The 12,804-nt window shown below is 41.6% G+C and overlaps 1 protein-coding gene across 1 annotated transcript in view; it reads right to left on the reverse strand.

Annotated features, from left to right (window-relative positions):
* Positions 1-12,804, reverse strand: part of map3k5 (mitogen-activated protein kinase kinase kinase 5) — a 156,474-nt gene that overhangs the window by 28,270 nt on the left and 115,400 nt on the right. The window contains exons 21-22 of the mRNA XM_033020971.1: positions 11,361-11,538; positions 8,563-8,731 (exon numbers count right to left, since the gene is read on the reverse strand). Coding sequence (XP_032876862.1) covers positions 8,563-8,731; positions 11,361-11,538 — 347 coding nt within the window. The remainder of the gene's footprint in view (positions 1-8,562; positions 8,732-11,360; positions 11,539-12,804) is intronic.

Here is a 12,804-nt window from a genome sequence, read left to right on the forward strand (position 1 = left end):
GTCCTTCTAAGCATGTTTTGGCTGCAGTGGTGCTGCCCCCTGACACGGGTGGTGATGTGGGGGAGGCACGGTTGTCTGTGGCAGTAACGCAGGGAAAGCTGAGTAACTCTGAGGCTTTGGAGACGCTTCCCTTGCGGTTGTCTCATTTGACTGGCATATCCGTGGCAAGGATGATGTATTGGCTGATGCATTGTCGCGCCAGTGATGTCTGTGTTACTGAATAGTTGCTGAAATTTGGTGGTGTTTTTTTTAGTTCATTTTCAGAAACTTATTCAGTATCTTTGGCTGGGGGTGTTAGGCATTTCCCCCCCCCCCTGGTGAATGCTATGTACTTACCTCTCTGTTTCTATCCCAAGTACAGGCCTCGTGGCTGTGAGTCTGGAATCGAGGGGTTAAAGGCTCCTGTACCCGATTGGCCCAGCTGCGTCAGGTGACGGGTGACTCATCTGGAGTATAAAGACCAGAGCTTCCCAGAATTCTCGCTCTTCGTCGTGGACTCTGACTGAAGCAGTCTGTTGGTGGGGGCCGAGGCAGCCTGACCACATGGCATAGAACTTTGTGTATTTTCACCATTCCTTGTTGATAGATATTGTATTGGGACGGATAAGGGCTGACCTTAGAGTTTACATGTATTTTGGTTTCAGGGTTGTATCTCTTTGGGCAAGTTTTGGAATCTCCGGTTCGACGGCCCATGGTGTGGTTGGCTGGAGCATTGTTAAATTGTTTGTCGGTTTATCCATATCCCTGACTGGGTTGTTTATATCAGGTTTGAGTTTTGTGTTCAAATGAATTATTAAAACTGTTTTTTGAACCTGAACCTGGTTTTTGACTTGTGTTACGTGGCTTTGAAGTACTTGCATTCGGGAGTCGTAACAATGGGTTTTATGGCGTATTCCTGCTTTTATTTTGTTTCTCATTAAGTTTCAATTAAATATTCGGATGTATTGAAAAATATTGTCCTTAAGATAAGATCTCAGTTAGGTTTCATCCAGATTACCAAGTACACTTTGATCGTTTCACTCTTTGAATTATATTGACATTCTTGGAAAAGGTTTCCGAGAAGAGCTGACGACTCAATGTCCGTAAGAAGCTTTACCAGCTTGGAGAAACGGGCTTTTTCATTTTAGAAATATTTGACAGAGGATATTCGCTTGAGTTTTTTATATGATAATGATGGATTGGACAATGTTTTGTAGATTATCTTGAGATGTTGTTTGGAAAGAACTAAAGAAAAGAGCAAGGGTGTGGCCAGACATTCAAAATATGTAAGCATTGAAACAGAATGGAGGTCATTTACTTTATTTCTACAAAAATTATTATTTCCCTCAAGCACTGAAAATGAATTTTCTGGAATGGAGATGAGCAGGTTCCTAGCTATGTCGGATGATACATTTTACAGAATATTGGTAGAGCATAGGTATTTTTTCTTACTGCCACTGCTCACCTGGAAATTGTTCTAAATGTACTTGCTTTATAAAAGTATTTCCTGGATTTATTTTCCTCCTGAAACAGCAAAGTGTTTTGGTTGGTTTTATCTCTCCCGGGAGATTAAGTCATAGTGTCATATAGTACAGAAACAGGCTCTTGGGCTGAACTCGTCCATGCAGACCATGATACCCCATCCTAGCTAGTGCCTTTTGCCATGTTTGTCCCAAATCCCTCTAAACCTTTCCTATCTATGTATCTGTCCAATGTCTTTTAACTTTGTTTTTAAAACTGCCTCAGCTACTTCCACTGGCATATCGATCCTTACACCCAGTTGCTCCTCAGGTTCTATAAAAAAACTCACCTCAGATTCCTATTAAATCTTTCCCCTCTCACCTTAAACTTATGCCCTCTAGTTCTTGATTCCACTATCCTGGGGAAGAGACTCTGTATTCATCTTATCTATTCCTCGCATGATATTTTCCACCTTTAGAAGAACACCCTTCAGCCTCCTGCGCTCCTACTGAATAAAGTCTTAGCCTGCCCAACCTCTCCCCACAGCTCAGGTCCGTGAGTCCTGACAACATTCTCGTAGATCTTCTCTGCACCCTTCCCAGCTTAATGGCATCTTTCCTCCAGCATGGTGACCAAAACTGAACACAATAGTCTGTGTAGCCTTGCCAATGTCTTGTTCAACTGTAACATAATGTTCCAACTTCTATACTCAATACCCTGACAGATGAAGGCCAAGGTGCCAGCATTATTCTTCATCACCCTATCTACCTACAATGCACTTTCAGGGAACTATGTACTTCTAATCCTGGGTCTGTCTCTCTGCTTTGTAGCACTCTCCAGGGCTCTACCATTCACTGTGAAGTTCCTGCTGTGGTTCCACTTCCCAAAATTCAACAGCTCACACCTATGCAAATTTAACTCAATTTGCCATTCCTCGGCCCTGAGACACATCACCAGTCACAGGCCTCCAGACCTTCTACCACAATCTTTGTTTCCCTCCCTGAAGCCAATTCTGTATCCAGTTAGCTATCTCTCTCAGGATCCCAAGCAATTAACCTTTCAGAGAATTTAAGAAGGAACTGCAGATGCTGGAAAATCAAAGGTACACAAAAATGCTGGAGAAACACAGTGGGTGCAGCAGCATCAATGGAGCGAAGGAAATAGGCAACGTTTCGGGCCAAAACCCTTCTTTCAGAGAAGCCTGCCATGTGGAGCTTTATCAAAGGCTTTGCTCAAATCCATATAGACTACATCTATCACCCTGACATGGTCAACCCTCTTGGTTACTTCTTTGAAAACTCAAATACATTTGTGAGACATGACATCCCACATACAAAAGCCAACTGACTATACCTAATAAACCCTTCCCTATCCAAATGCAAGTTTGTACATCTCCCTCAGAATCCTCTCCAGTAATTTTCCCAGATGTTAGCCGTACCAATCTATAATTTCTATGTTTTTCTTTGCTGCCCATCTAAAATAGAGGTACAACATTAGCCATCCACCAATCTTCCGCCATGTCTCAGGATTATTTATATATTTCAGCAAGGGCTCCCGCAATTTCTTCCCAAGCTTCCCAGTGTCCTCAATTAGATCTGATCAGACCCTGGAGATCCATTTACATTCACACATCTTAGGACATACAGCACATCCTCGACTGTTACATGGACTGTCCCCTCAAGACATCTCCATTAACTTTCTCAAGTTCCCTAGTCTTCACGGTAAAAACAGAGAAGAAATATTTATTGAGGACCTTGCTCGTCTCCTGCAATTCCACACATGGGCAACTACTTTGACTCCTGAGAGGCCCTATTCTCTCTCTAATTATCCTTATTCCCTTATGTACTTATAAGCTTATTTGTCCCCTTTTTAGCCTCCGGATTTCTTTCTAAATTGTGCTCCTTAATCCGCCAAACTTCTCCAGGAATACATTGCATTCTGAAAGTATTCAGACCTCTTCACGTTTTCCACATTTTGTTACGTTACAGCCTTATTCTAAAATGGATTAAATTATTATTTTTTTCATCAATCTACACACAATACCTCACTATATAAAGGCGAAAACAGGTGTTTAGAAATGTTTGCAAAGTAATGAAAAATAAATAACTGAAATATCACATTTACATAAGTATTCAGATCCTATGCTATGACATTCAAAATTGAGCTTCGGTGCATCTTATTTCCATTGATTATCCTTGAAATGTTTCTGCAACTGATTGGAGTCCACCAGTGGTAAATTAAATTGATTGGACATGATTTGGAAAGGCACACACCTGTCTATATAATGTCCCGCAGTTGACAGCGCATGTCAGAGCAAAAACCAAGCCATGAAGACGAAGGAATTGTCCGTAGACCTCCGAGACAGGATTGTGTTGACACAAATATGGGGAAGGGTATAAAACAATTTCTGCAGCATTGTAGGTCCCAAAGACCACAGTTGGCTCTTTAATGGAAGAACTTTGGAAACAACAGGACTCTTCATAGAGCTGGCCGCCCGGACAATCTGAGCAATCGGGGGAGAAGAGTCTTGGTCAGGGAGGTGACCAAGAACCCGATGGTCACTCTGACAGAGCTCCAGAGTTCCTGTGTGGAGATGGGAGAAACTTTCAGAAGGACAATTATATCTGCAGCACTCCACCAATCAGGCCTTTATGGTAGTGGCCAGACAGAAGGCATTCCTCGGTAAAAGGCACATGACAGCCCGCTTGGAGTTTGCCAAAAAGCACCTAAACAAGATTCTCTGGTCTGATGAAACCAAGATTGAATTCATTGGCCTGAATGCCAAGTATCACGTCTGGAGGAAACCAGGCACCGCTCATCACCTGGCCAATACCATATCTATGGTGAAGCATGGTGGTGGCAGCATCATGCTGTGGGGATGTTTTTCAGTGGCAGGAGACTAGTCAGGATCGAGGGAAAGATGAACGGAGCAAAGTACAGAGAGATCCTTGATGAAAACCTGCTCCAAAGCGTTTACGACCTCAGATTGGGGCGGAGGTTTACCTTCCAAAAGGACAATGACCCTAAGCACACAGCCAAGACAACGCAGGAGTGGTTTCATGATAAGCCTGCGAATGTCCTTAAGTGGCGCAGCCAGAGCCCGAACTTGAACCCGATCGAATATCTCTAGAGGGACCTGAAAATAGCTGTGTAACGACGCTCCCCATCCAACCAGACAGAGCTTGAGAGGATCTGCAGAGAAGAATGGAAATTGCCCAAATACAGATGTGCCAAGCTTGTAGCGTCATACCCAAGAAGACTTGAGGCTGTAATCGCTGCCCAAGGTGCCTCAACAAAGTACTGCATAAAGGGTCTGAATACTTATGTAAATGTAATATTTCAGTTATTTATTTTTAATTACTTTGCAAAAATGTTTAAACACCTGTTTCACTTTTTTTATTATGGGGTATTCTGTGTAGATTGATAATTAAAAAAAATGAATTTAATCAATTTTAGAATGGCTGTAACGTAACAAAATGTGGAAAAAGTGAAGGTGTCTGAGTTCTTTCTGAATGCACTGTACACTTGATCCCAACTGCCTTTACCTGACCCCATGCCTCCTTTTTCCTGACCAGTCTCAATTTCTCATGTCATCCAGGGAATGTTGGTGGGGAGAAAGCAAGGGGATTATCTATCGCAGTTGGACTGTGATATTTTGCAACAGAGTCAGTGGGTCATTTGTTTCTTTTACTCTCAACACCACGTTTGTTTATTTGTATGCATCTGTAAGGAAGGTGACCTGACGATCAATGCCAAGGCACTGCTGCTTACAATGCTTATAAACGATGAGGTGCTATGCAAAGTCAAAGATGACTAAGTGTACACAAGACACCAAAGTTCAAGGGGCAGTGAAACAGTCAGAGTTGAATTTTGGTGCACCTCGTGGCTGAAAGCTGAACAGAGAGTAAAAGTATTTAATGTTTAAGAAAGAACTGCAGATGCTGGAAAAATCAAAGGTAGACAAAAATGCTGGAGAAACTCAGCGGGTGAGGCAGCATCTATGGTGGATACTTTGCATAATCAAATTGTACAGACAGCTATAGGCAAAACTGAAGCAACAATTGCAGTGATGGATGATTTAAAATCAATATTTTTTTACAACAGGCCAGTTTAATACGCATAGGAAAGGTTTCGAGATATACCGGCGCATCTGATTGGCATGGACAAGTTGGGGTGAAGTTTAATTTATTAATGTCATATGCACTGAAGTACAGTGTAAAGCTTTTTGATGCGTACTATCCAGTCAGGGAAAAGACTGTACCTGATAGACTACACAGGCCTTGTTTTTGTGGTGTATGCGAAGAGCTTGACTGTTTTTGGTCCACAAATAACAATTTCTCTATATATACAAGCTGAGTTAAACCATTTCCTACTCCGGCATCTCCTTAGGGTTGGCTTTCACTTTGAGATAATTCTCAAATGTGCTTCCAAATGGGGTAATATAAAATAAATTCCTCACTGTTGGCAATGATGACAATATATATCAAACCATTCAATGTGGAGAAGAAGTTGTAGTTAAAACGACTGCCCTCAGAGAGTAAAAAAGAAAACCATTAGAGATTAATTTCTTCCAAATTTTTGGTGATTTCAAATAGTGGTGTTATAAATAGGGCAGCATGATGACGCAGTGGTAGAGTTGCTGCCTTACAGCGCCAAACACCCGGGTTCTATCCTGACAACAGGTGCTGTCTGTACAGAGTTTACTTTAGTTTAATTTAGAGATACAGTGCGGAAACAGGCCCTTCGTACAAACCGGGTCCACGCCGACCAGCGATCCCTGCATATTAATACTATCCTACATACACTTGGGACAATTTTTTTACATTTACCAAGCCAATTTACCAACAAACCTGTACGTCATTGGAGTGTGGGAGAAAACCAAAGATCTCGGAGAAAACCCACGTGGTCACGGGCAGAACGTACAAACTCCGCACAGACAGTAACCGTGGTCGGGATCAAACCCGGGTCTCCTGCGATGCAAGCACTGTAAGGCAGCAACTCTACCACTGCCCACGGATTTTGTACATTCTCCCCGTGATCTGCAGGGTTTTCTCGGGGGGCTTCGGTTTCCTCCCACACTTAAAAGATGTACAGGTTTTATGGTAAATTGGCTTGGTTAAATTGTCCCTAGTGTGTGTCGGATTGTGTTAGTGTGTGGGGATTGATGGTTGTCACAGACTCGAAGGGTCGAAAGGCCTGTTTCCATGCTGTATCTCTAAACTAAACTAAACTTATTTATTGTATGGGAACAGAGATCAATTGATTTGTGTTCAGGGTAACTTAACCTGTTCTGTTAAGAAATAACAAAAGAGAGTATGAAGTGACCGTGGCCCATTGTATAATGGTTTTTATTACAGTTGTTATTCCACTACAAGCACTGTTGCTATCAGTTTATCCTGTTTGAATTAGAAGCATACGACAAACATATGGAACAGCAGTGATATTGATGTCCCGCGTGTGATGACCTGGCAAAGTTCCCAGCTCTTGTCTAATATTCAACTCTCAGGAACATTACTTGGACAGAATTCATTAGGAATGTCAGTTCTTAAAATAACACATCAGCGAACTGCTGTCTATGCCTTTTGTGCATATAAACGTTCACCAGACTAATTCCTGGAATGGCAGGTTTGTCATATGAGCAGATATAGAGTAGGTTAAGCCTCTCTTCCCTAGTTTTGAAGAATGGAAGTTGATCTCTGAAAAGTATGCAATTCTGACAGTGTTTGACAAGGTGGAAGTGGGAAAGATGCTTCCTCGGGCTGAGGACAAGAAAATGGTTTTGAGAAAGAAGATCAGCTAAAAATCCTATAGAATGGAGGAGCAGGTTCATGCACCGAATGACCTACTCTTGCTCCTATGGAAATGGTGGAGTGATAGGCTCCTGGACCCCTCAAGCCTGCTCCGCCATCTTAGGTTTAGGTTTATTATTGTCACGTTTGCTGAGGTACAATGAAAAGCTTTGTTTTGCATGCTATCCAAAGAATCAGATAATACAATCAGGGTCCTATTAAATGTTTAGGTTCCACAATCTCACCATTAATAAAATAGGGTTCTGACAAACGGCCTTCAAACTGAAACATTAACTCTGTGTCTTTTTCCACAGAAGGGTATTGTCAGTATTTTAGAAATAGGGTTCCTTTTATTCCTTTAAGTTGTTATATTGTTATAGTTCTTACATGTTCTTAGAGTGTTAAGTTTTAATTATCTGCATATTTTTCCAACATGTGTTTCTTTTTATCCTACAATACTCTTGGCCACTTAATAGGGCTTTAGAGACATTGCTGCTCTTGAGTAAGAGGACTGTGATCTGAAATAGTCTATCTTTCCTTTAGTTTTCGTTACCTGAATAAAACTTCCAGCAAAAGAGCTCAAGATATTCATGATTTAAACAAAATATCATGTTTCACCACTACGAAAATCAGTCAGCTTCCAATTTATTCCGATTGGAGATATGTTCTCCACAGAGTTTCTTGCTGGAAGCATGATCATCATGCATCCAATGAGAATGGCATGCGAAAATTCAAGGAATGGGTTACGATGATATTTGATGGGGTAAAAAAGTAGTTTGGAGATTCGTGACAAAACTTTTAGTTTGGAGAATCGTGAAAAATCTTCTAAAGTGGAGGTGACAACTCTTTTAGCTTGAAGTGAAGGGTCAACATATGTTAAAAAAAACAGACCAGCCAGTCTATTCCCCCGAAAAGATTAGGGATATTGAAACAATTTTTGACATAATCCTCTACACACTTCTCAATGACCCTGGCTGATTTTGTGTGGGGATAAAGTAATACATTAATTACCATTGCCAACGGAACTTCCAAAGGGGTACAGGGAAGGGTGGTGGGAGTAAGAAGTGTGAAGAAGGGTGGTGGGAGTGAGATTGAAGAAGGGTTCTGACCCAAAACATTGCCTTTCCATGTTTCCCAAGATGCCGCCTGACCCACTGAGTTACTCCAGCACTTTGTGTGTGTATTTTTTTTGATTGGTGTACGAAGTGGATGGAGCTATAATTATGTATCTGATTTTCCCCCCCTAACTTTTGGCATGGAATATCCAAGTTTTAGGGTGAAAATAATTTGAAATATAAAGCTTTCTCCGTAGTTCATGGAAATGGGTGTTTACCTGCATCAGAGATTCAAGCAGGTTCCTCACAACTTTGTCCTGGTCCTCTGAGAGTATCCGGTGTAAAGTGGCTCTCCTCTCGCTGTCTTTCTTCAGCATGAAGAACCCGGCGTCCTTCTCCTCAGGAGACGGTGGTGCACTGTGATCTTCAAAATGGTCATCGGGGATACTGCAGGTGGAAACAAATAAAGATAACCAGTTTGAAGAAACGGGAAGACACCAGCATAAAAAGCAAAAATCATCGCATGAAACTTGATATGAAATGCTCTTGACAGACCTCACTCATGGGAACTTTCTGCATGGTGGATATTTGTAATCAAAACATAATTCAAGAGTTAATGATGTGTTTGGCCTCTGCCAACTGCTTCCCGGCACCCTGGTCCCTACAGAAATTGTCAGCATTCATCATCCAGCTGAGAATGTATAGTGTGCGCCAATACACAGCTCCTGCTGTTTTCAGTCTGCACAGTAATTCCTCTCTAGCCCTCCAATTACAGGATCTCATAGACTGAAAAAATATCAACAATTTACTGAGAGCAATGCCAAGTCTCAGCATTAGCCAAGAAATTAATTCCTGCATCATGAAAACTTGGAAACAAGAATTCAAGTTAAAAGGACCAATTCCAACAAGCTCATAAATGTCTCCTGCCAATTTTCAATGCTCTTTCTGGAGACACCGAAAAAGAAAAATAATCAGCTGTCTGCTGAACAGTGCTAACCTATTGGCTTCCCAGGTTGGCGACTTCCAGTCGACTGCCCATTAAGTGCCTACAGAACACTGTCGACATTTAAATAAGGCCGGCTGACAAGTTCAGCTGAGTTCGTAGACTGGCAATAGAGCAGTACCAGCAGCATTCATTTCCCTCACACTGGATCAGCAGAAGGCACAAACTCACTTGCTTCTTGTACAATTTATTATTTTACGTTAAGAAATAAATAATGATGCATTATGCTCCTTTTAGTGACTAGAATGGATTTCAGTTTGGTTTAGTTTAGAGTAACAGCATGAAAAAACAGTCCCTTCGGTCCACCGAGTCCACGCGACCACCCGTTCACATTAGTTCCATGTTATCCCATTCGCTACAAATTAGGGGCCAGTTAACCGACAGAGCTGCACATCCTTGGGATGTGGGAGAAAACCGGACCACCCGGAGAATACCCATGCGGTCACACAGGGAGAATGTAAAAAATTCACACAGACAGCAACCTAGGTCAGGATCAAACCTGGATCTCTGGCGCTGTGAGGCATACAGGTTTGTAGGTTAATTGGCTTGGTACAATTGTAAATTGTCCCTAATGTGTGTAGGATAGCGTTAGTGTGTGTAGATCGCTACACGTCACGGACTCCGTGGGCTGAAGGGCCTGTTTCCGTGACGTATTCGCTAAACTATAGTAATCAGTTTAACTCCAGTGGTTTTCATGGTCACCCTTGATAAGGATAGTTGTTGATGCTATCCCAAATTCCTGATTATTAACTGAATTTAAATTCCACAACTGTTCTGGTGGGATCTGAATTCAGATATTTAATTTATTAGCCCACGAGTCTGAATTGTTAGTTTATTAATCCAACCTCTAATATAAACTGTGAATTAAATTAGTCACCTTTGCCTACTGTTTATCTATCACTCAGCACTGAAATGGAAATCAGAGATAATTTAAAATGATTTGTTTTACTTCAAATGAAAGATTTTAATTCCAATTTATTCAGAAAACATGGATTAATTAACACAAGGTGTTGGAGTAACTCAGCAGGTGAGGCAGCATCACTGGAGAACCCTTCTTCAGTCCCGACCCGAAACGTCATCTATCCATGTTCTCCAGAGATGCTGCCTGACCCGCTGAATTGCTCCAGCACTTTTGTGCTTTGCGCAAGAAATAAATTATTTAAGAATGCAATTTATAACACCCAGCGACAGAGAGTCGCAGGTTAAACCATTTAAACCAGCCAAACATAAAATTGCTCCTCTAGAGAGTATGCAATGCTTCATACTGACTTTTTATGCTCCCTTCGAGACAGAGAGAACACAGAAGCAAAAGGCGAATGATGTCAGTGAGCATTAGGAAATAGGCAAATGAGATCAACGAACACAGACTCAACTGATGAATAAGGTCAGAGTGCACATGGAACAAGGTGAACAAAGGAGGTTGAGTTACAGAAAATTACATCACTGAATGACTCTCCACTTCCTTCTCCTCAATAAATTGTAACATTAGCTTTAGTTTAGTTTAGAGATACAGCGTGGAAACAGGCCCTTCAGCCCACCAAGTCCATGCCGACCAGCATTAACACTATCCTACACACACTAGGGACAATTTACAATTATACTAAGCCAATTAACCTACAAACCTGGTAGTGTGAGAGGAAACCTGAGCATCCGGAGAAAACCCACGCAGGTCACGAGGAGAACGTATAATATCTGTACAGATAAGCACCCGCAGTCAGGATCGAACCCGGGTCTCTGGCGCTGTAGGGCTGCAACTCTACCGCTGTGCCACTGTGTGGTCCCTGCACTACTGCCGTGCAGAACCGTGCAGCTGGGCTGCATACAAAATATAGGGTTCTACCAAAACTGCGTGAATTTTTTGTCCACAGTTATTCATATATATAATACAAATGTTAGTGCACGTACATGATACATTTAGCTTACAAAAACTGTAGTGAAAACAACAGAACCTAAGAATAAAAAGAAAAATTATCTTGAGAAAAGACAATTGTATCCTCACTTCCTGACAAATAAGATCAGCAACATTGAAGTGAATCCAAATGGGTTTGTAAGAATAGCTGGTATTGTATTTACCTGAGAAACAATTGTCTTGTTGGTTTGCTCTCCTTTTCAATGCAGGATTTTGCCCTCATTTTGAACAAGAAAGGTTCCTGCTTCATGTCAGAGTCTGGCGAAACTGAGCCAAATTCACTGCCGCTACTCAATTCCTCCACAACAACTGGAACTGGAAGGGAGATGCTGCGAAGATAATCTGTGTTGGAAATAAATGGAGCAGTAAGAAAATAGAATCTCAGGAGATGCTAAGAGAAGCCACACATGTTCATATTTATGCTGCTGCCCTTTAAAACGTTCAATGACTCTCAATGTATTTTAACTGCCCCCATGTCTCCTGGTGTTTAGTAATAATCGGCTCCATTCTTCATGTTCTGGGATGACACAACTCCAACCTGATGAGAAATACTTTTACATGAGATTAAATACTTTTATTGTCACCCATGACAAGTCACAGCGAGATGCTTTGTTTTGCACACCTAGGCATACGTAGAAGGCACTGCCAAAGTTATAAAGTAACTTTTTTTGCCCCAATGGTTCACCCTTAGTTCCCAAACACAGGCAGGTAGGATTATAGATGGGACATGTTGACTGGTGTGGGCAGGTTGGGCCGGTTTCCCCACTGGAAGACTCTGACTGTACCTGCTACACGTCACAATAAAGGAACAATTGAACCATTGATTTCATGGGCTAAAACATTCACAATGACAAACAAATTAAAACAATTTTTTGTTAGTAAAGGGTGCATTTTTCACAGCAGACAAATCAGTGAGATGGTTCTGGCAAAAATGACCTCACTTGGCATCTCTTTAAAAAAAGCCAAAAAAAAATCAGAAATGGCAATGTGCTTTATAATGTCAATGGAAGTAACGGTGTTCATATTGAGGAACAGGATGTTTCATTCCACACGCCCCAAGTAACATTTTGCATAACTTCTGAATCTAGAGGACAGCTTGTACTGAGAATACATCCAAATTAATTAAGGGCTTCTTGCAGACTGAAAATAGAAGTGTACACAGAATAAATCAAGTTAAATAAACCAAGTTCTATGTTCTCCTACTTTCCCAGTAGGGGCACCACTTACTTGCAACCACTTCTTTTTAGACTTTAGGCTTTAGAGATACTTTGTGAAAACAAGACCTTTTGCCTCACCAAGTCTGAGCCGACCAGAGATTACTGCGTACACCAACATTGTCCTGCACAATCTTATCAAAGCCAATTAACCTACAAAACTGTATGTCTTTGGAGCGTGGGAGGAAACAGCAGCACCCAGAGAAAATCCACTCGGTCACAAGAAGAACGTACAAACTCCGTACAAATAGCACCTGTAGTCAGGATCAAACCCGGTCTCTGGAGCTGTAAGGCAGCAACTACCGCTGCACTACTGAGCTTTCCACCCCTTATTTCCACATCTTACGAAAAGAAGGTTTGAAAAAAAAAAGCAAGTTTACAATCTGAACTGTGA

This window comes from Amblyraja radiata, chromosome 5 (genome assembly GCF_010909765.2).
Source record: "Amblyraja radiata isolate CabotCenter1 chromosome 5, sAmbRad1.1.pri, whole genome shotgun sequence".
Taxonomy (NCBI): Eukaryota; Metazoa; Chordata; class Chondrichthyes; order Rajiformes; family Rajidae; genus Amblyraja; species Amblyraja radiata.